This window comes from Eschscholzia californica, unplaced genomic scaffold (assembly GCF_041429995.1).
Source record: "Eschscholzia californica isolate CP2 unplaced genomic scaffold, dmEscCali1.0.p SCAF_3, whole genome shotgun sequence".
NCBI classification, from domain to species: Eukaryota; Viridiplantae; Streptophyta; class Magnoliopsida; order Ranunculales; family Papaveraceae; genus Eschscholzia; species Eschscholzia californica.
In genome coordinates this window covers 34,800,728-34,823,778 of record NW_028238420.1, presented here as the reverse complement: position 1 = coordinate 34,823,778, position 23,051 = coordinate 34,800,728, and the positions used below count along the sequence as shown (strand labels likewise).

At 36.1% G+C, this 23,051-nt stretch overlaps 1 protein-coding gene across 2 annotated transcripts in view; it reads right to left on the bottom strand.

Annotated features, from left to right (window-relative positions):
• LOC147549788 (serine/threonine-protein phosphatase BSL3-like) overlaps positions 1-16,069 on the bottom strand; it is a 78,461-nt gene extending 62,392 nt beyond the window's left edge. The window contains exons 1-21 of one of the 2 annotated variants that reach the window (XM_086666635.1): positions 14,856-16,069; positions 14,284-14,344; positions 14,099-14,177; positions 13,931-14,010; positions 13,741-13,835; positions 13,539-13,638; positions 11,977-12,046; positions 10,646-10,747; positions 10,481-10,562; positions 9,047-9,226; positions 7,513-7,786; positions 7,166-7,409; positions 6,881-7,051; positions 6,063-6,301; positions 4,817-4,901; positions 4,599-4,697; positions 4,312-4,511; positions 4,133-4,208; positions 3,274-3,409; positions 3,033-3,172; positions 1,867-2,427 (exon numbers count right to left, since the gene is read on the bottom strand). In XM_086666635.1, coding sequence (XP_086522761.1) covers positions 2,344-2,427; positions 3,033-3,172; positions 3,274-3,409; positions 4,133-4,208; positions 4,312-4,511; positions 4,599-4,697; positions 4,817-4,901; positions 6,063-6,301; positions 6,881-7,051; positions 7,166-7,409; positions 7,513-7,786; positions 9,047-9,226; positions 10,481-10,562; positions 10,646-10,747; positions 11,977-12,046; positions 13,539-13,638; positions 13,741-13,835; positions 13,931-14,010; positions 14,099-14,177; positions 14,284-14,344; positions 14,856-15,273 — 3,015 coding nt within the window. In that variant the 5' untranslated portion in view covers positions 15,274-16,069 and the 3' untranslated portion in view covers positions 1,867-2,343. Of the gene's footprint in view, positions 1-1,866; positions 2,428-3,032; positions 3,173-3,236; positions 3,410-4,132; positions 4,209-4,311; positions 4,512-4,598; positions 4,698-4,816; positions 4,902-6,062; positions 6,302-6,880; positions 7,052-7,165; positions 7,410-7,512; positions 7,787-9,046; positions 9,227-10,480; positions 10,563-10,645; positions 10,748-11,976; positions 12,047-13,538; positions 13,639-13,740; positions 13,836-13,930; positions 14,011-14,098; positions 14,178-14,283; positions 14,345-14,855 lie in introns of those variants that run through there. The other variant, XM_086666636.1, reaches the window with a different exon arrangement.
• Between the last annotated feature and the right edge of the window lie 6,982 nt (positions 16,070-23,051).

Here is a 23,051-nt window from a genome sequence, read left to right as displayed (position 1 = left end):
TGCAGGTCAAAGACATAATGCTTTGATTAATGATTATGGTGTGCGTACAAACCTGTCAAATTTGGCCATGGAATCATCCAATGTTTGTCCAAAGAACGACTAATGTCCCGTAACTTCAATATTTTTGGCCATGGAATAATATTAGCTCTGGCTGGTGTATTCTTATCAACTAATGTACCGGAAGTTCAATCCTTTTGGATAATATGGTAATTTCATATCTTTATCTACAATGTTAGGTACGAATATCTCATAATCATCTTTTGTGTTTTATTAATATTATTCAATGGATGATGATCATAAAAAAATGTTATTTCAAGTGTCCTAAAAATTACATTTTATGTTTGAAACTCTGTCCCGTAGGCACGGGCTCTACCTAGTATGTACATATGTAAGAAAAATGAAAAAACAAAAAAGAAGACATAATAATAATATGGAGAAAATAGATTAGCAAAGGTCACGAGAAACAACAAAAAGACCCAAACATGAACTTATTTGAAAGTACGGACTTATAAGGAAGAAATACAAAAGCTTGGAGGGAGTCGAATACCTACCTCTTACGCTTTCCACTCACTCTCACTCAGCAGGCTAAGGCCTAATCTTTGTACAGAAATGTTACTTCGATTTTTTTATAGCCGGTTTAACCTCATTTAATTGAAAACTCACCTTGGACCGTGGGGGCACGTGACCACACGGCCCCTACATTGTTCCCACTCACGACCCATGTAACAAGCTACACCAAGTAAGAAGTGTAGAACAATTAGCTCATAAGGACCGCCATTGTATAACCATTCATCAACGGATGCTGCTTCCCATATCGGGTAAAAATGCAAACCTATAGCTGCGGAAGTAGGAATAATAGCACCAGAGATGATATTGTTTCCATAAAGTAGAGACCCAGAAACAGGTTCACGAATACCATCAATATCTACTGGAGGAGCAGCAATGAAGGCGATAATAAATACAGAAGTTGCGGTCAATAAGGTAGGGATCATCAAAACACCGAACCATCCAAAGTGATTGTAGGAGTGAAATCTTGATATAATTCAAAAAAATAAGTGGCAAATTCAAGGCAATAAAATAAGAAAAAACTGTCAAATTTCTAAGATTAAACAAAAGGATTCGCAAATAAAAGTGCTAATGCCACGACCAGCCCATAAATTGCTAAAGCTTCCATAAAAGCCAGACTAAGCAACAAAGTACCTCGTATTTTACCCTCTGCCTCTGGTTGTCTCGCGATACCCTCTACGGCTTGTCCCGCAGCAGTACCTTGACCAACCTGCCCCTGCTCATTTTCCCTTTTAACCATTGAAAAAACTTCGTGTTCTCATTTCCCTTTTAAACAAAAAGTATTTTTGACCTTAAAAAAAGAGTATTGAGATTGCCTTTCAAAATTTTTTTGAAATTTTATTTAGAGCCTAGAAAGTTAAAACGACAAGTCGGCCTGTTATAATAACACATGTTCTACTATTAGTTGACGACATGTATTAAAATTAATATTATTTCCTGTGTATTTAACTCTTTCATTTTTTAACTGGTAGAACTCTAGTGCAACATTTCTACAGAAACAATTTTACGACGGATGGTGTTTGCATATTCCAAATGATTGCCCACACCCATTTTGGATTTTCCGAGTTTCTTTAATTGTGTTGGAAAGACGTGTGCATATTTGGGAGACCTTTTGTTGCCTAGAGATTTCATAGAGGTCTCGTATTGAACTTGATACGGTTTTGAAAATGTAATAGACTTTGGTTGAGTTTTGCTTCATGGGTGAACATTTGGTCTATTTGGGCCCATTTTTTGGATCCAAGAACCATGAAGTTGTATATGAAAAAATATAGTAGTATTTAAGCCATAATAGGAGCAGTATCATAAACCAACACTCCATTGCTTAACATAAATATATTTTTCACATTAAATAATACACTGATTAAGGCTTTATATGTCATTGTGCAAAAATGGCTAAAGAACCAAAAAAATGAAAGAAACAATAATCTAATAAAACACACACCAACTACAAATGAGAGAGAAGAAACACGCTTACTTGCTTATGGCTCAATTTACACGATGCTGAGAAGTTCTTGTTCAGTGATCAGTGACTGATCCCATCATATACACCTTTCTGGTTTTACAATCTTATAAACCCTCCTGGTTTGTCATTTCTTTCTCCTACATGCAACCGAACAAATAACTCTCCTTCCGAAGCTGCAAACTTAGATCCAAGAACAAAATTACATGTAGCAAGAAACTTATATAATACTTGAGAAGCCCAAACAGTACCCGAAAGCATAATATTGGGCTTTTTCCCTTAACCATTGAGTGAATATCAAACGTTTGAAGAGATCTTTATATCCATGCAAGAGAACCACGATCATTTGTAGTTTGAGGTCGGCCTCTGGTTGGTGTCGGTGGTCTGTTAGCATTAAGCTCCTGATTTCACAAGAAGAACGAACAAATGAATCAAGGCAAGACCGCAAGAGTGTATGATAATAGTCTCACCATGCAGAAAGGGAAGTCCCATGACCATGTAAACAATATTCAAGGCATCTCTACTCATTCCTAATTGGTCTCGAGTCGGAAACTCACAAACTCATTTTTGAAAATGTGTCTAGAATACAGGTCGATCTCAAACCTGAATCCGATAAACAATTTTTTAAGGACGGCTATCATTGCAACGGAAGCATTCTATTTCTTATTTTTTGGGTAAAAGAACGGGCGCATGATTTCAAGCATATGGAGTTCTCGAGAGATCTCTGTAATCTTGTTCTTCATACATAGTGAAACCATGTTTGTTGTGGAGTAGATCTTTACGACTGGGCATGTTTTAGGTTTAAAGAGGGCCACATGTGAAAGGTTCGTGAGTCTGTGAGAACAGTCCCACGTGGGCAAGGGAGAGGCTCATGAACAAGTGCAAAATATATTGAGTGTCTTTACTCATAGCCAATTGGCTTTAAGTTGGATGCTCACAAACTTATTAGAAAAAAGGTCAGTGAAGTTGGTTAAAAATAAAGAAGGAAAAAGAACATGCAGGATACCTGCATCCATGTATCATCCACGTGGCGCTCCGGGGATGTCTCGGGTGAGGTAATCGCTGGTGGTAAAGGATGAATGAGTTTTGGAACCACTACAAGGTCTCTTCCTAATACTAGGATAGCTCCTGCATTATTTGCAGTACCTGCAATAAGCAATTAAAAATGAGATGAACTTTACAGGCTGAATTGGAAAATAGTTTAATTCACATAGAATCATGGAAAAGAATGTGAGAAGCGATTGTACCACAATAATTGGTGGCTGAGAAAAGAGTAATCAGATGTCCCTGAGCGAAACGTTCAAAACCGTCCATTACACACTCATGTGCACGTACAATCAACTGTAGATTATTGTTGTTGCAGAACTCCATAACACGATCCGGCTACAAAGCACATACAATTATATTGAGAATTTTCAGATCCCGTGAAGGAAAAAAAAATAGGAACAGCACAGCATAACTCCATGACACATGAAAAAATATTACTTGGAACAAGATCTAAACTCTAAAGTTAACTAGAGAAATTCCATAGTACTATAAGTGGCCAAATTTTAATTTTATAAGCACAAAACGATAACAAGCATGAATAAGAATGAATGACAATAAACAATGTAAAGCCGAAAAGCAAGTAAGCGATCAGATCAAGACAAATAACTTGAAATCCATCACCTCTTTCTATGGAAGCTCTAAATTGGAGTTGTTTCAACTTCCTTTCTTTGCTTTTTAGGGGATAATATGCAAAGGTATATAACTAGAAGGAGTGAGCCAAAACAATAGAACAGCAGCACTCTATATGAAATATCTATCTTAAAGGTTCCACATACCCCAATTTTACGAGACACATTCAGTAACATTGTTGAACATCTAACATTCAGATTTATTTCTTATTTCTGCTACATTCAAGTCGGTGAACCATACCAAACAAAAAAACAGAACATACGTGTTTCCAACAATTCTAGAATTTCCTCTCAACCACTGATCATTGGTCAAATTTCTCGTGATACATGCAACTTCTATTTGGATACTGAAACATAACTATATGGATTCAATGCCTCTAATATTATTGTCAATACCAACTACAAGAGAGATAAAAAGAGTTGAACTAACCCCAAAAGTAACTAAACCAGGACCTCTAGCGTTCGGCCGTAGCCCTTCAACACTGTCATTCTCTGTAGGGTCGGACCTGAAAAATGGAATTCAAAATAAAATTATGACTCACAAACCTAATAATATGAAGTGGCAAATTTATCCGAATGAAAAAGAAGAATAAAACTGAATGAACTAACCATAATAAATCCATAAGAACAACTGAGCCTGCTTCCATTGTTATAGGACGTTGAAGGCTCTCTATTTGTTCGATATGATTGATCGACCGACCAATTCCACCATGCATGCAAATGATTTTCTTTTCAATAAGGGCCGCCAGAGGTAGCCAATTAAACAACCGGTTTATTCGATGCCAAGCCCAGATTCCATCTCGTTCGCCCTATCATCAAGAGGATAATGTTGACAAGAGCAAGAAGCTGACACGAGGAATAAAACTTATATATGCTTTTACATTTAAACGACATACCATGCGCTCAATGCACTCAATGCGGAAGCCAAATAACGCATTTATGTCAGCGGCTTCATGGTTTCCACGAATTAAATGTACATTATGTGGATACTCAACCTGAAATCCGAAAAGTAATGCAGGTTATTTTTAGCTAATCTCAATTCCGGAAAAGAAATTAAAAAGGAAACAAGAGAGTATAAGGAAAGAACTATGAGTCGGATATACACTAGTCATACCTTCAAAGACAGCAGAAGAGTAATAGTTTCCAAACTGTGTTGTCCCCGGTCAACATAATCACCCAAGAAAAGATAGTCGATATACCTATATGTCGAACATAACAAACATAATGGATAAAGCCTAAAGGAAATCTGACTCTAGCTGGAGTGATGTAGGTTTATAGCCCTCCAAGATTCTACACACATTAATATCCAATATACCAGTTTGGAAACATTGAACATCAAATACAAAAGGAAAGAGCATGAGCATCATCTCGTCAAAACTTCAGAAGCTCTAGAAAACATACATGGAAGATTGAGACGGTGCTAATTCAATTTATCTTTTTTTGAAACAATTCAATTTATCTTTCAATATGCCAGGTTTTCCAAAGCTTAGATGTAGGACAGAATACGAGAAAGGGAATTGAAGAAGAAAATAATTGTATTGTAAGGAAGATCGAGGCGGTGCTAAATAAATAAATTTTTCAATATGCCCGGTTTTCCAAAGCTAAGATGTAGGCCAGAAATTGAGAAAGGGAACTGAAGAAGAAAATAATTGTATTATAAGATAAATAACCACTAGTATCACACTGGTAAAAGCTAGAACCCTTAGGCGTCACTCAGAGGTATATTTGCATCACAAATATAGGTAGCTTTAATAGCTACTGATAAGAAAATATTGACTGTCCTCAAACAGCATGAAGACAACCCTTAAAGCATTAACCTAACCCTTGACATCCCATACTATCTTTACTTCTAGACTTTTGATCTTCTAAAGTGCTAAGGTATTAAAGACATTATAAGGTACACCAAAGACATTAAAGATGTTTGGCTGCACTTGACCACCCCAATAATATTTACAAAGCGGAACCAATTTGGTTACTCCCAAACTATTCAAGCTCCCAAATGGATCCTTAATCTAGGACATGCCAAATCAAAATTTGGGCTTTAGATCCTTCTTTTGACGTCTCAGACAAACCTTCAGTGGTTGTTGTTGCCATTCATTTTTATCCTAAGATATGCACACATGTAAAATTTTGTCTCTTAATCACCAGAGTGATGCCTATGTTTGGCCTGCTCAATGGAAATCATTAACCTGGAGATATGGAACCTCTATCTTCCTTTTTTCTTCGTCTCAAAGTGGTTTCAAATCGGAGATGAAAGTGTAAAAAAAGCAAGCATTTCATTTTAGAAAGAGAAAATAGAGGAGATCCATACTGAGAAAACATGAAAATGAGGGCATTGAAATTCAGGTGAAGGGACTTACGATATGTCTCCAGCGGTTGATGGAGATCCATACTCATCAAAGAGGCGCATGAGATCCCCAAATTGCCCATGCAAGTCACCAAATATCTTTACAGGCGCCTTGATTTGTAAAACAGTTGGTTCAATAGAAAATATCCGTTCTGCACTATCACAAAGATCTGCCATTTCATTGCAATCTAAGAAAAACTGCCGACGCACAGGAGGCTTCCATCCACGTGGCTTTAGAAGATGTGCTATCACCTGAGAAATGGTATAAAGAAAAAAAAGGATTATGAAGGCATCGGAGTTCCAGAAATAAGGAATGCATAAAAATGACAATTGACCACCGTAGGGGGATTGTCTAATTGGTGATTGGCCAAATAGAGAAATGGACTAGACACGAGACACTCCAGATCGTGAATTGAATTGCTGGTCGAGAAATGAACTGCGTCATATAATAATTTAATTGAAAGGGAATCAAGTAACAAAATACAACAAATATTGAAGCTCAACCTAAACCACGGGTAGTTCTATATTGCATAGCATGCTCATCAGATTTTCTCTTTAATTCTAGGAAGAGAACGAAGAAGAAGAGTTGGCATTTTCAAATTCACTTTCATTTTGAGAGACTTGGTACTCAAAATCGATAAAATCATCTACTGCTTCCATTTCAGAACTACATCCGGAAGCCTGTAGATAAGGAACCTCCAAGCAAAACTATTATGATACTAGATGCCTAATGAATTTTCTTCTCCAAATAGTATGATTGTCATGCAAACCTACATCTACATGAACAGTTTTTCTTTATCTTCTCATCAATCCGGGGAAATATAAGGTTACCTTCTTTGGCACACTATTAATGGACATTTGCCTATCAAATAACTTCCTAGCAGCAGTTGCACTCTCTTGAGTACCATATATAACTCTCCGTCCTTCGTTTTCAAATTGATCAATTGAGAGCTGTCTGACCATACCACCTAAAGCTCCCCCAGTCTCTGCAGCTACAACAACCTGCATCCATTGGACGACTTAGAGCAGCACACAGAACCATGGTAACTATGTCTTTTATAATGCCAAACCAACATCAGAGAAAATTGCAGATGGGTATAGAATAGTTATACTGACCGCTCGGTGATGTAGTCGAACACCAAGAGCAGGGGTGTTATTTGTCATATTAGAATCTTGCATTTTAATCAGTGTAGACATATCTTTTCCACTTGAGGTAGCCTCTGCCCCACGATCCCTCTCTGGTAGTTGTTCAGCTTCTCCATTAACTTGTCGGGCTTTGGCTGCAGCAAGTGCAGCAGTAATAGCCTCAGCTTCTGCAGCTGAGGCTTCAACCAAGTACTCAAAGCCTTTGCTTTGTCTCCTGCAGCATTATCTATTCTAAGTACATCCAGAGACTAGAGAAAACAAAGATCCTGATTCGATAATTAGCATATCCATCCACTAATGAAGGTATTATAGCTCACCTAGGTCCCTGAAGCATGGCATTTTCAGTGCTTATATCAGTGTACATATCCCCGTTTGCAGGAGGAGCCACAGGACTTCCTAGTGCAACTGACCCATCAGCAGTTGTTTCGGAAATTCCTTGCCTTGTTCTGTCATCAAGGAACCCATATCTTCCAGTTAACCTTCCAGCCTGTACATTGGATGTAGCAGGAGCTGAAGCGGCATGTGAAGCTCCAGATGTTGTTTCAGCAGAAGCCTGATCTTCAGCAACGAGTAGATCATCCAGCAAAAGCCCTATATGCACAAAAATGGAGTAAGTTTGATACTTCAATCAAATACAGGTTATAGTACCATAATGCTACGAGTCATTAAGTAGGTATGGTTGAAAGAAGCTATATGAACTTGGCTTTTCTTATGGGATTACGAGTTTTTTAATATAGTAATGGCACTACCAAAGTACCAAGAATGTGAACACTGTCCAGGACGATGCCCAGGCCCAAGACACTGTGAGTAAACACTGTCCAGGTTTTCAAAATTCTACTTTAAAGTACTACTGAAATCCTCGTGCCAGTTTCTTTTAGATGAAGTATTTTATACCTGTTTTTAGAAATTTTGAGGTTAACCCTGATTCTTATAGTTGCTATAGAATCTTGCCTTTCGCATGCCATGTAATACTTTGGGAGGGAAAAAATAGTAACAGATCAGATTGTTTTGTAGGCTAAACATCAAAAAGGCTATTCCACTGGTCACATTTTATAAACTGTGCTTCGGTGAGTAACCCTCTCTCAATACCAGTTCAATGGCTAATTCCAATTGGGACATCAGATCTACAACAAGACTAGCTTGGGCTCCAAACAGAACCATATAGTTCATAATGGAATTTTACATCAACCTCGGTGAGGAAGAAGAGAAATAACCCTGCTTAGAAAATCTAGATGTAAATATATATAACTTAACACCTTAGAAGCTTTTGCTAGAATAAGTAACTAAATTTTCTATGAATCTCAAAGCAAGTTAAAGCATAAAAAGAAAGAAAGAAAGAAAGCAAGGTACTATTAGCTCTCTTCTGGAATGAAATTAAAAAAAAAAAATAGCAAATTAAGTGCACCGCCCCAGTCCTTAGGGTCCACTTTACAGTTTTAGTCTTCCCACAACTCAAGGAAACTTGCGGAAACAGACCCAAACTTGGACTCCTAGCTATAACCTCTACGAACATGATAATTATAACATTCTAATATAGTGTATACGAAGTGATGGTAACAGACTAACAGTGACTAGTTCATTCTTTCCAAGTGAAAATTATCAAAACGTAATAGAAAGTAAGTACTTGCTTTCTTGATCTAAAAGGAGACACTGTACAAAATCATTCACCTTTTTTTTAACAATTTGAATTAATATTAAGAAAATAATATTTATATCTGTGCAGTGATGGGTTTACTATAGGGATTTAAGCAGATGCTACTCTGCTAAAGCAATACAAACAGTTATATTATAATCATTCACCTACTTGGTACTTTGAAACAATAAAGGCAGAAAGCCAATTTCATATCCTACCACCACGTAGTCCGCCATAAATGAAGATCAGGTCACCAATAGAAGCAGCAGCGTGCCTACAGCGCCTCGTCAATTCGACAGCTGCATCTCCACCAGCTGCGTCAGCACTATATCTTCCTGTCCTAGGAGTTGTCACAACAGCTTTTGTGTCACACCAAACTCCTGCTGCAGTATCCAGCACTAAACAAGAAGAAAAGAATATGAGATAACAGTAAACAACACCTGTTGTTCAGGGATTATTGATATTCTGAAGTTAAAAACCAGCTTAAAAAGTATCACACATCCATCTATCGTTCAAGGAATTAAAAATTTGAAATATGACCGAAATATTTCCATTTTCATGTCTACCAAAATTTAACAAAATTTATCTTAACAATGCCTTGTCAAGGAAATAAATTTTGAAATATTTCGGTCGAAATGACCGAAATATTTCCATTTTCATATCTTCCGAAATTTCATTCCTTGCTACCATTATTAGGTCAGCAGGCTTCTTCAGGGTGATATGATGCTAGAAAATTGAAATCTCATTTAGTTTCGTTAGTGATAAGTTTGTCTTCTTCAATCATTAAATGGACTTCAATAATTAAATGGACACTTTTTGAGCTAATACTCAACAATTCCAAGTTCTCAGTTGCACATCTTACTAAGAGGTCTGGGATGATGATTATTAGACCAAAGCACATATTCTTTATACAGAGTTACAGACCATTGCATTTCACAGATGGGTAGGATCAAAAGCAAGCAAGGTACCTCAGATATGTATATCTATTTATCCAAGTCCAATTAATTTGTGAATTGTTAATTATTACATTGTAGTCTTTGACATGTCTGACCTCACATATGCATAAGCCTATAATACATAATCTCGTTACTGGTTTTAGAGACAAGCACGTAGAACTAAAGTTCATTACTTTCCTCAGATATGTAGTCAAATGCTATGGTAATCTTTTTCTTTTTCATGTCCTAACACATTAAACGCTAGAACCAAACTACGTTTCCAGGTTTTGGAGAAAAACATAAGAGAGAATTATAATACTTTGTTTTCCTCAAAATTGCAGTCAAACACTTAAATGATTTTTCTTTTCTTGTGTTCATACTATGCTGGTTTTGGTTAATAGGCTGTTATATATGTCCTCAAAGGGGAGTCGAACTATTGCAGATGAGAATCAAGTGCATACTAAATCTATTACAATAATTAGGTTTAGTATAATACTATATATTGGCACTGTTTAAGAACTAACAGAAATATGTTAAAATACGGTACGTGGCAAAGTAGAGTGATGCAACCACCGCTAGGGGAAATAAACAAGTAAAACAAGATATGTTATTTATCTAGGCCAAAGTTAAACCATCTACTATCATATACCCTATGCTTCATAAGTATAGTAAAAAAAATCCCCCAAGAAAATGTCCCTCCGGGGAAACTGAGAGTACCTGCAACACTTGAGGAGTCTTCTACCATGCGACCACCACCTAGTGCACCTCCAGATACATGAAGTCGTGCATTAACAAAAACCTAGAGAGTGTAATAAGGGTAAGTGAAAAATAATCCGGTTGCAGATAAAAACAGATTAATGAACAAAATACAAGAAAACTCACTGCTGCGTGCTGATATCTTGGCGATGGAGATACACCAGGAGCAATTGCCCATTCCCACCGACCATCCCTGTGCTTTGCAAGACCATATGCACTTGCCATTGGCTGCACAGGAAGAAATACAATTAACAGGATAAACTGACTTTCTTCCCTAGAAAATTGTATGATAAAACCAACAAAAAGAGGTTAATTTTACACAAACTGATTAACAGATGCAGAATAAGGGCAAATATTTCAAATGGTTGGTTTAAGTAACACTACCCCAATATTATGTTCATTATGTGGACTACTTAGCTGTATATTTCTGCTGTGCTAACAAAAAGTGCAGTTTAGTTGGTAATTATATCAAGTACTCTTTAAGTCTTTATAGCAGAAACACTTGAACAGTAGAGGTTTCTTCCATGATCCAGTGCAATAGTGCATGATGGAGTAAAGATAACCTTTGCCGTTCAGCTTCACCTTCGGGTTTGTTCTAGTTCACCTAAAGAGTCCACAGCCATAGAACTAGGCCCTGATAAACCTAACTAGATTCAAAGTTATAGCTCTTGCTACACCAGAGTTACTGTGTGGTTCATAGGGGACGATTTTCATGCCGAATGCCTTCACTGAGGAAGGAGCAAATGCTCCTCCTATCCTTTGTCCTTTGCCACTGCTCTCCTAATTTCTGATCTTTTCAAACAGTCCTACTTTGGACTAGGGACCACTCTTCTTAAGGTTACCAGTTTTCCTCTGTCTTAATACCTAAGTGAAGGTCAATGAAAATTCTGGGAGGAACCCAACTATTCAACCTTGAATTTTCATGTCTTACTTATATGGTAGTCGGTAGAAAGTTGAATAATTGGGTTCTTCCCAGAATTTCCATGTCTCTCTTACTTATTAGGGTCTTCTCTCTCTATTATTTCACAGTGAAGGTCAAAGTAGTTTGATTCATTCCGCAATATGTCGACCATGTTCTGTTCTGATCTGTTTTGTACTTTACAAGGGCATCCTGGCTAAATTGACAGTTTCTCAAATTTTTGCTGCTGCGAAAGAATCGCTAACAGATTAGAAGTTATGGAAGTCAATTAATACTATTGAAGGACCTTAAGGAGAAAATTACTGTACATAATTCAAAATTTGTGTTAATATCCTCCCAGAGTAGATTTGTCACTAGAATTCTTTCCTCAAGAAATGGAGAATTTTGAATTACTGTACATAATTCAAAATTTGTGTTAATATCCTCTCTGATGTAAAAAGGATAATGTGCATACAATGCAGATTTCAGGGAACAGATCCAAACATGAATAGCTATATATGACACAAATGCCGTTTAGGCAGTTCTCATTTTAGCTCACCACACTACTTGCGTCCCTTCCTCCGCAAAGCAAAAGAAGACCATCAGATCGTGCACTTGCAGTAGCATACCTATTAAAATAGATCGAGATAAATAAACATTTCTCGCATCAGTACTTGGCATAATAAGATAAGCAGGAAGATAAGTGTATAGCAACTAGCTAAGTCTTAACTTCTTTTTTATTAAAGAAAAACTAGCTGCTAAGTTTAAAAACTAGCTCTTTTTCGTTTTAATATTAATTCAAATTTTCAAAAAAAAAAAGTGAAATAATCATCTTGTTAGTACCATTCTCCTGTCAAAAACAAATGTTCATAGTTTCGCGATATACAGTTTAGCAACTCAACCCAAATAGAGAGTAACGGTAAATATGGATTGCATGTTTCACGTGTGATCCCATTAAATTTACCTACTGTCTACTTTAACATGCTGCTCCAGGAAAATATTGTTTTTACTTCAATGTACAGTTGACACATGTTTAACATGCACACACTTACAAAGCAAATACATTGAGTTAGTAAAATAATAATTCTGAGGAATTTCTTAATACACTTCCGGGTTCTCCTGAAAATCAGTCAAACACCAGCGCATTCAGATGCCAGGTTTTTGTAATAAGCTGACGGGTTTCTACAGTGAAAATGAGAGAATTTAACAACAGAAAAAAACCACTCAGAAATGACGTAACAACACTACATAATCAAATGAATTCTAAGGCTAACCTCAGCATCTAACAATGCAATAGTAACACCTACTAGACCAAACAAATAAAATCTCAATGAGTACAATAAATAAAGAAACCAATATGGTTAATCCAAACATCTCAATACCAACTGAATGAGAAGTATTTGGGTGTTTCCTGAAGTTGAAAAAAGGCATTTAATATTGTTCGCCTATTCTCCCCTTCAAACACGTGGTAATCCTTTCTCCAATATTTCTGTTCCGTTCTGTATAATTAATTCATGAAACCCAAACTTCTGCTGAATAGCTAAAAATATTTCTGTGTATAGTCGTTTCAGAAACACCAAATTTCTTCTGAAGTAATTTACCTTAGAAGATTTGGAAGTTATTTCATTTTTCAACTACACCCAACATACAATTAATACACAAGAAAGCGCAGTTTGCCGGTTAGTCATTAATTAACTCAAATTGCAGACATCAAAAATTTGCCTAAATCCTTTTCTTAAAACAACATGCTAGCTAATATTCCACCTCACACAATGTTTTTTAAGAATATATGCTTCATGTCGTTAAACTTCTCAAAGAATATTTGGTAACACAGTCACAGAGACATTTAAGAACTTGGAACTACTAGGTGGACTTGAAACCCACGTTTTGTAGGATCACGAATCATTTCTGAGTTCATATTTTTCTAATAATGATTGTAACTGCTAGAAGATGTTGTATAACATTAAGGAACTATCAAGCGTGTCACTTTTGGTATAGATCTATGTTTAACTAAAAACGGCATAAACAATCTGAATGTAGAGATAATCTTTATCACAGCTAACAATGGAATTTAATAATTAATTTACTTTTACTGTTAAAAGATTCATATTAGGAACTTACATGCATGGCGGAGGAACTTCCCCTTCCGGTTCCAGTTTACGCCATTCATAAGGCTTGGCAGCTGTATCTAGAGCCCAAACATCGGCCAAAGGTCGCTTCCCTAATATAGAACAACATTTTCAAAAATTCAGTAAAAACCTCAAAGTACAACAAATTCTCGTTGCACATGTGGTGAAGTAAAGTTCAAAATAAGTTCCCTAACCATCATTTCCACCAATTGCAAGGAGAAATCTTTGCCCCACAAGAGCCATAACATGTCCATATCGTGGCCCTGGTCCAGGTCCTTGAACAATAACCCTATTAGAAGAGCAGGCAACATTCGAAGTATACTTCAGACAAACTAAGATGAGTATAACTCAAAGTATGTTCAAGCAGCCCTACTAAAAAGTCACCTGTGCCATCGGGGGCGCTGTTGTGTGAGGTCAAGAACGTGTAGATCCTCTGCCGATAAACCTGCAGGACCGATTCCACCCTGAGCAAAGGTAAATCATACATTTTATCAAATGACAAGATATATGCAAGAAAAATGTGTATATTAGCTATTTAGCCTTTGTTCTAACCTGAATAACCACCATGGTACCCACAGCAGTTGCCACATGGGCTGCCCTCGGTGACGGTGGTTCTCCCAAAGGAAGAAGCCTATGAAAAGCAGAAAATAGAAAGTTTCTGGAATCAATAAATCCACCACATGCGAATGGTAAAGGCAGCATTTATAACCAATAATATAAGACATTACTAAGCTTACCTAGACCATTTATTGGATAACACGTCATAACAGTGGACATCAGCAGTTGCACCCGCTAGTCCTGCAAATCAATAGTTACAATCGCTACGTCATTTGCGGAAAGACCACTTATAAGTTTCTTTTCACTTGATTCTTTCCTTTTTGTTTCACGAAAAACCGTTATCGTAAAATACGTCACTCCTCTATAGCTCCACTAAGTTAAAAATAAAACCCAATCTTGTTGAATATATTTTCATCATTAAAGAAGCTCAACAATTAGAAACTCAAAAGAGCTAGGGTTTTTCAATCTCCCTTTCCTTAATATTTTACCTAATGAGTTGCCTGAAAAGATAGAAGGAAGTCGTCTATCTCTTCCAATAAGGTTTTATAGGATTCAATCTAGTTCAATATATTTCAAACTGAGAATCTTGGATTATTTGAAAAGCCAAATCATTAGGGTTTTTCATCAAAAGAGGGGAACATAATTGGAAAAGAACAGAATAAAATGATAAAATGCTTAGCTGAGCAATCTCATAGCAGGTAAAAGAACACGAAGAAACTTCAAAATTGAAGAGATTATGTAATTCACTTACTTATACCAGCACCTCCGGCGGGAGAAGGTGGACCAGAAGCTGCAGAATTGCCTTCAAGAGCAGTAGCACCACCAAAAAGAATCAGGCGAGGTCCAATATAACCCGGTGTGCCTTCTTCTCCAACAGCTGCAACTGCAGTTAAAGTATGGCCACATCTTGACCCTGGTCCATCCTCTTTCTTCTCTATTACAGCATTAACGACGGAGTACGTCGGTGCCGGCCTTGGTCCAGCTACCGAAGAACCTTGCTGCTGTTGAGATGAAGACGACGATGTAGCTGTTAAACCACCTGAATCAGTATCGCCAAGCTGCTCGCTAGGTCTATCGATGGAAGAAATCGATGAAGAATCTGAATTAAGGTCTTGATTTTGCAACGGATCTCGATCGGTTTCTGCCGCCATTGATGAATCAACCTCCATCGATTCCCGCCGTCAATACAAAAATCAAGCTCGAAGCTCTATTTTAATACATACAAATTACAGACAATTTCTATAATACACCAAAATCATCTTCATATCGAATCACCACAGAATTCAACCTCACCTTCAAATTCTTCTTTTACTAATTCATCCGAAACAACGAACAGATCATCATCAGAAGAAAAAAAAAATACTCTAAAGGGAAAAAACCTCCTGTCTAGATCACCGATCAAAAAAGAATAATAACGATAAACTGACAATTATTGGAGAGAACAACGGATTCAATAAATGAAAAATCTTCTCTCTCTCTAGATTCCGTCGAAACATTCAAGGAATAAAACGGGGGAGAAGATCTCCTTCTTTCTCCGTTTTGGGTTTTTTTTTTCTATCTAACTTTGTAAAAATTCAAGTCTGTATTTTATATAATTTAAGTTGTTTCTCTCTCTAACTTTTCTGAAACAATGGGGGAAACGGAATTAGATAAAAAAAATTGAGTTGGAGAGATGGGAGAGAATAGATATGGAGTTTACCGGCTAAACAGGGAAATGCTGCTGTTAATAAACTGGATATTACAGGTTTCCTACTTTTATGAACTCTGCCCTAGCTTCAGAGAATAATTGATATTAATACTAATATGTATTAATTTTGCATCATTTACTGATGTACCTCTATTCTGCTTTATTGATAGGATTATTTTCATATTGCCCCCGTAATTGGAGTATATGTTTTCCCCGTTGCCCCTTGTCTTTGCAAAATGTTCAGATGACCTCCTTATTATATTTTTCATCAACTTTCCTTTATCTTTTCTCTCCTCTTCTTTATTATTCAACTTTGTCTTTACTATTACTCGTTAAAGATGTTGAAGAAAAAAATGTTGATGAAAATACAGGAGAGAGAAAAATAATATAATGGTGAGAGAGAGGAGTAATAAGGAGAGTTTTTATCTGGTTTAATTGAACGTCAATTCACGTCTGGTCCTTCGGGTCATAAATTATTTTCTAGTCTACTTGAAAATAGAGTTTGATAAGTTGTAGAAGGTTACTTTTTCTTTAAAAGCCAAATCTAAAAAAGAATTTACAGTTAGATTTTAACAGTACAATTTCTAGAACAACTTATCGTGGATATAATTCGATTGTTGCTCCAATTAAAGGGTTTCATTAAACGACCAGTTAGCCCAATTGGTTGGGATGAAATTAATTTAAGTAGTAAAACAAGTATTGATGAAATTTACTGTTTAGGAAGTAAAAAATCTTCAATATGGACTCAAGGACGAGTGGTGATAGAGTCCATGTTGTGATTTTCGAAGAAACTGGTGGCTTTTCTTGGTATTCATGACGGGTCTACGGAACTTGATTTCTTTTTGATTTGTTTTAAGTTGTTCAAATAGAACGCAAAGGACTATTGCGGGATGTCAAGTTTGAACCTTCAATTCCTAGAGAGACCAGTCAGCCTGTGATAGTGTGATTTCTAATTTGGACAAAGGTATCTCAGTCCAAACTGATTCATTAATGATCATTCCAAAGAGACAGATGATGTTAGTTGTGAGGATCATCCTTTACGAAAAGATGATCATAATTTGAATATCTAACCGAACAAAAATAATAGTAAGAGCTTGAAATAAAAGTTTAAAAGGTGGCGAAAAAGTGGGTGGAGAATCAAAGAAAGTGGAAAGATGGGTTAAATTACTTAGAGCTAAATATCTCCAGAAGGAAGACTATTGGAGTGTAGAAATGAATTCACCTGCATCACCATTTTGGAAATCACTACTCCAAGTTCGAACTACTCTACAACACAATACCATATGGATGATTGGAGATGGGTCGGATACAAGAATATTGGAGGATAGATGGATCCCTGAAATGAGAGATCATATTCCAACATTAATTCAGCAATTACCACAGAACATAACATGGGTTGCAGACTTGATAGATTCAAACTCAAAAACATGGAAAATTCATCTACTCCAACAATTTTTCACCACAGAATCAATCATTGCAATAACCAACATAACAATCTCAATAACAGGTGAAAGGGACACACTAATTTGGAAGAATACAGAGCAAGGGCGATTCACAACTAAATCATATTATTCAACCATCAAAATTAACCCAACATTACCAATGGAAATAGGTGATTTCCCCTGGTCGAAATTTTGGAAAAAGAAAGAGATGGATCCGAAAGTCCAACTGTTTATATGGAGGTTAATCCATAATGGGATTGCAACAATATCAAATATGAATCATAGACCCCAACAGACAAACCAAAATTGCAAGATGTGTTCCGAGGATGCGATTGAATCACATACCCACCTATTTGGGACATGCAAGACATTCAAAACTTTTATTATTTCCTTGCAGGATGTCGATTTCCAGAATCTAACAGAGGATCCGATACAAAATCTAAAAGACATTCTTAACAAAGGGAAGGATTTGAATGAGTTTTGGTACAAATATACTTATCTGTTGTGGCATTGGTGGAAAGCCAGGAACGAGAAGCACTTTCAAAACCAAGATTTTGATTTGAACCGAACTTGGCATAATATCTCTCTTGATCTCAAAAGATTTCCTTCTTTATCTGTTTTCCCTTCTTTTTCGAACATTTTACAGGACAAAGCATGGAATCCACCACCACAAGGACGAATCAAGATCAATGCCGATGGAGCATTCAGGAGGGATAAAGCAGCAGCAGCAGCAATTGCAAAAGATTGGAGAGGGGAGACGATAGATTCAGAAGTGCATAATTTCCCACCAATTTCATCTCTCCACAGTGAACTAAGGGGAATGGAGCTAGGTTTCCAAGTAGCTGAGAGATTAGGGCTTAATAGTTTCGAGATGGAGACGGACTCTTTAGTCCTGGTAAACCTAATAACGGATGGACGAGATGCATCCCCGTGGAGATTGATAAACGATCTGGACCGTCTACGTGGCTATCTAACGGGTAGAGATGTGGTAATCAGGCACTGTCCGAGAGAAGCCAACTTAGCCCCACATGAACTGGCGAAATCTCTTATGAATCCATAACTTTGTCTGTATGTTCTGTTTGACCCTTTTTGGGACTTATAAGCTTGTACTCATTGTATCCTTTGGATATTATCTATGAAATTAGCTTTTCCGTCAAAAAAAAAAATATATAGACGGTTGAATGAAAAAATTGCGTCAATCGGATTCCACAAGAGAAAGAGAAAGCATGCATTGCCGAGAGAATATAAAAAAAATTAAAACAAAAAGTCTTCTGAAAAACGGAACCTTCATGAATGGAGCTTCATTAGAGTTGTCGAAGAAGAAGACATTGCTAGCTCTGATGGACAGGAGAATAGTAAGAGTAATAATGAAGAGGAAATGGTAATAATATAGAAAAAGGGGAATAATAAATGAGAAAATGGGGAACCATAAAAGAGGATAAAAGTTACGACGGTGATACAACCAACGAAATATTGGTAGATTTTCGACCAATATCCAAATCAAGGACTGAGATTTTACGAATTTTTTAGAGTGAAATAGAACATATAAAAGAGAGAGAGAGAGTTTACCCACAAATCTGGGTCTCTGGTCTCGATTTCTCTCCTAATTTTTCTTTGACTTTTGGCAGCCATATCATGTTCATAAATGTTAAGGGTAAATCTAGAAAGAAAATATTGATCATAAGATGCCCAACCGATTTCTTAACCGAAAATATAAAAAAAAAGTATCATTTGTGTATTTTTATAGAAATAGGGGACCAAACAAGAAACTGGTACAAAGTAAGTGAGAAATAACCCTTATTGATATAAATCTATAAAACTTTTTTTTTTTGTTGAAACTTAAATCTATGAAACTTGTTTCAACAAAAAGAACTTATGAAAAATTTCTTGACCAGTCATATCACATCCCAATTACAAATAGTACATTTTTTTTGTCCAAGTATAAAATTCCATTAGCATTGTCTTATACAATTCATCCGAATACAAAAGATATACTTTTTTTTATGAAGGACAAAAGATATAATTTACCATTCGCGAAGCTAAATAATTTTTTTTGGCTTGTCAAATGTTGATTCGCTTGTATACAAATTTTTCATGAAATAGCGGATTAGACCCAACACTGACTAGAAATTCCATGAGCAATTTTCTCAGATTTATATAAAGGTCGCGATTTTGGGGAATAAATAAAAATCTCTAGAAAATAAATATTTTCTACGAAATTGGTCAACTGAGATTGACTTTTTTATTTCTATTTGTTACTATAGGCCTTCCAATTTTGGAGTTAAAGAAATAGTAAATTTTAGAAGATTCCATAAAATAATTTAAAAGGAACTTTTCTAAACTTAAACAAAATCTTTCTATGGATCTAAATCCTAAACTCTTTCCAAGTGTTTCTTCTTTTCTTCATCTTGTTCTCAACAACTTTATTTTATTCTAATCACTAAACCCTGAAAATGTGGAGAACAAACCTAATATGTTTAGAATTGATGAAAAGTATGTTTTAGGGCTCGAAATTAACTGATTTCTAGGGTTTAGAATGTGCTAACCTCTCTTGGGGAGGATTAATGAATGACGAAACTTGCTATGCGCGTCCCATGGAAGATGTATTAAGAGCTTCAAGAGATTTTGTTTAATGATTTCTAGGATTTAGAATGTTTTTTTCCCTCTTTATCTCTCTAACTTTGTTTCTGATTTTAGAGAAATAAGGGTAGTAGGGGTTAGGGATTTGGGGAAGAAATATAAGAGAAGTGATGGAGAAGGAAGAACAAAAATTTGGCTAAAAGTTATGGAGGATATGAGAGGGGTGAGTTTTTCTCTAGAGAGAAAATATGATGGGAAGAAGAAAGAGGGGGCAAGGACTTTAAATAAAAAAAGATTAATTTTTTTTTTCTTAAAGTTAATTAATCTTGTAAATTTTAATTTTTTCTGTATTCCCCGTAGGAAAATATTCCTTGGATATTTTATAAAGAAACATGAATTCCCTGAAGAATTTATTTTCCAGAGTTTTTCTTTATTCTCCAAAGTCGCGGCTATATAAATAATACGTTGACGCCTACAGGGGATTACATGCTCTTGCCGTTTAAATTAACTTCTATTATTGGTATGTCAAGTAATGTCAATGGAAGCTTATCGAATGATATACGATACTGATAGACAAATATTAGTACACAACCCAATAATATGTGAAAGCGGAAAGGATATTTAGTATCCAAATATTTAGATAACTAGCTCATGAGTTAAATCAGATTAGGATTTACAAACACTCTCTAACTCACCAAGGCTTAAGATCATTTTTGGATTTACGGCCATGCGTATTGTTAGTCGTTTTTTAGAGTGACCACGAAAGTCATTACAATAACGTTTGATACATCAAAGATGTGAGAAGCACGATAACCGCCGAATTAAACCTTGAAACAAACTGGTCTAAAGCCCAACTAAACTACTCGCCTAAAGCCTAACTAAACTACTAGAGTTATGCTAGAGTTGGTAATTATCAAATCCATGGATTACTAATTGAGTACTTGACTAAGGAGACAGTTGGTAAAATTGGGAATTATCAAATCAATCAAGGAAGAAGATATAGTCAAATGGGGGGATATGCTAGAGTTAAAGTCATGATAAACATCAATGAAGCTTTATTAGCAAATCTTACAGTAACATTAACAGATGAAACGAAATGCCAAGTTGAATTCAAATATGAGAAACTGAACAAATTTTGTCATTATTGTGGGAAGCTAGCTAGGGCATCAACTAAAGAACTGCAAAACTAGGTCAGATATTAGGGATGCTATCTCTGAAGATTGGTCGATAGAAACACAAAATAAAGCAAAATAATTGTTACTACCAAGATTTGATGACTCGATAAAGGCAGAATACAGAAATTCAGCAAATTTGAGAAAAGCTCAACCGGCGGTGAAACATACCGGAGAAATCAAGCACCGATGAAGAAAAATCTTAAGGAGATACGGGCTGATCAAACCAAATCGAGTGGATCAAGGAATATTTCCAAATTTTAATTGATAGATAGAGATGCTTTAGGAAAGAACAGTGAGGAGGAATCTACTTTCCAAAAATTAATGGAAGAAGGGCATAAAGATTCCAACAAATCAAATGAGGAAATTGGGGAAAATCTAGTTAACAAATCGAGTAAATTTGGAGAAAAAGATATGATGGATTTAGAAGTGGAATCCCAAATGGTAACAAATACTCAAACTACTAAAGAGATGAAAAATAAAAGTTCAAATTGGTTGGAAATAGAGAATGAGCCTGATACAAGTAAAGCCTAAATAGAAGCAGCAACAAATAATAAAGGGCACTTGAAAGAAACTAGAGATTTCACTGATATAGAATACTTCACTGGGAAAGAAAAAGAATTAGGAGTAACAGGAAAACAAATAGAAATGAATAACCGTAATCTGAACTGGAAAAGATTAGCTAGAAGTAAGACTTCTAGTACCAACAAGACAATGATTGAGAAGAAGGGAAATAGAAAAAGAGATAGGAAATCAGTAAGTGCAAAAGAAGATGATAACTTAAAGAAGAAAGTTAGAAAGTTATCAACTGTTACAGAAAATAGGGCAAAGGCGGCTAACCCAATAAGATCGCAATCTCAATGTTAGTTCTCAGTTGGAATAGTTGAGGTTTGGGAAATACCCCGACTATTCAGACGTTGAATTCATTCCTCCAGACAACCAAGCCGTCCATTGTTTTTTTGTCTGAAACAAAGTTGTCACAAACTTCATCGGAAAAATGGATTAAGAAACTATTATATAAGAATCATTATTTTGTGCCTTCAGTTGGATTGAGTGGTGGATTATGGCTCATATGGGAAGACAACATACAGATAGATGTTGTTAGCTCATCTCAAAATCACATACATGCCAGAGTCAATGCATCAGGGAATAATCAGTCATAGAGCTTAATGGGAGTATACGGACCACCTTTGGTTCATGAAAGAAAGAAATTCTGGAATTTTGTGCGAGCATTTCATACACATATTTTTGAACCGTGGTGTGCAATCGGAGATTTTAATGCCATTCAATCAAGCAGGGAGAAGTGGGGAGGCAATAGCATTTCATACACACATTTGTGAACTTGGGGACTTGGGATATTCTGGCCCCGCTTACACATGGGTGAATGGTAGGAGAGAAACGACTCACGTCAGAGAACGACTCGATAGAGCTTTAGCTCTGTCAGATTGGAGAATTAGATTCCCAGAGGCACGTGTGAAACATCTGCCAAGGATTGAAAGTGACCATGCACCTATCGTCTTGAAATTAAATAGAAACAAACCTAATGGAAAACCTTCTTTTCGATTTGAATCTCATTGGTTACAACAAAGAGATTTTGAGGGGATGATGGAAAATGAATGGGCGGCGATAAATGGAAGGGTTATTGACAAATTGCCGATACTTACAAATCGATTGAAAGAATGGAGTAGGAATAATGTGGGCAATTTATTTTATCAAATTGAAGAATACAAGAGAATCTTATTGGAGATTCAAATGAAAATACCATCAACAGAAACAATAGAAGAAGAGGAAAAAGTATAGACAAAACTTGCAAAACTGTATCAAATGGAGGAGAAATTTTGGAGCCAGAGAGCAAAGAAACAGTGGATTCAAGACAATGATAGAAACACAAAATTCTTCATCTATCTGTCTTGAATCGAAGGAAAAAGAACAATATTTTTGCCATCAGAATGGAGAATCAAACCTAGACTTCAAACCAAGTTAAAATTGCTAATAGATTTGCTGATTATTTTTACAGGTTCACAAGGGAGAAAGGAGTAACAGATATTCCAGATTCATTAGTGTTG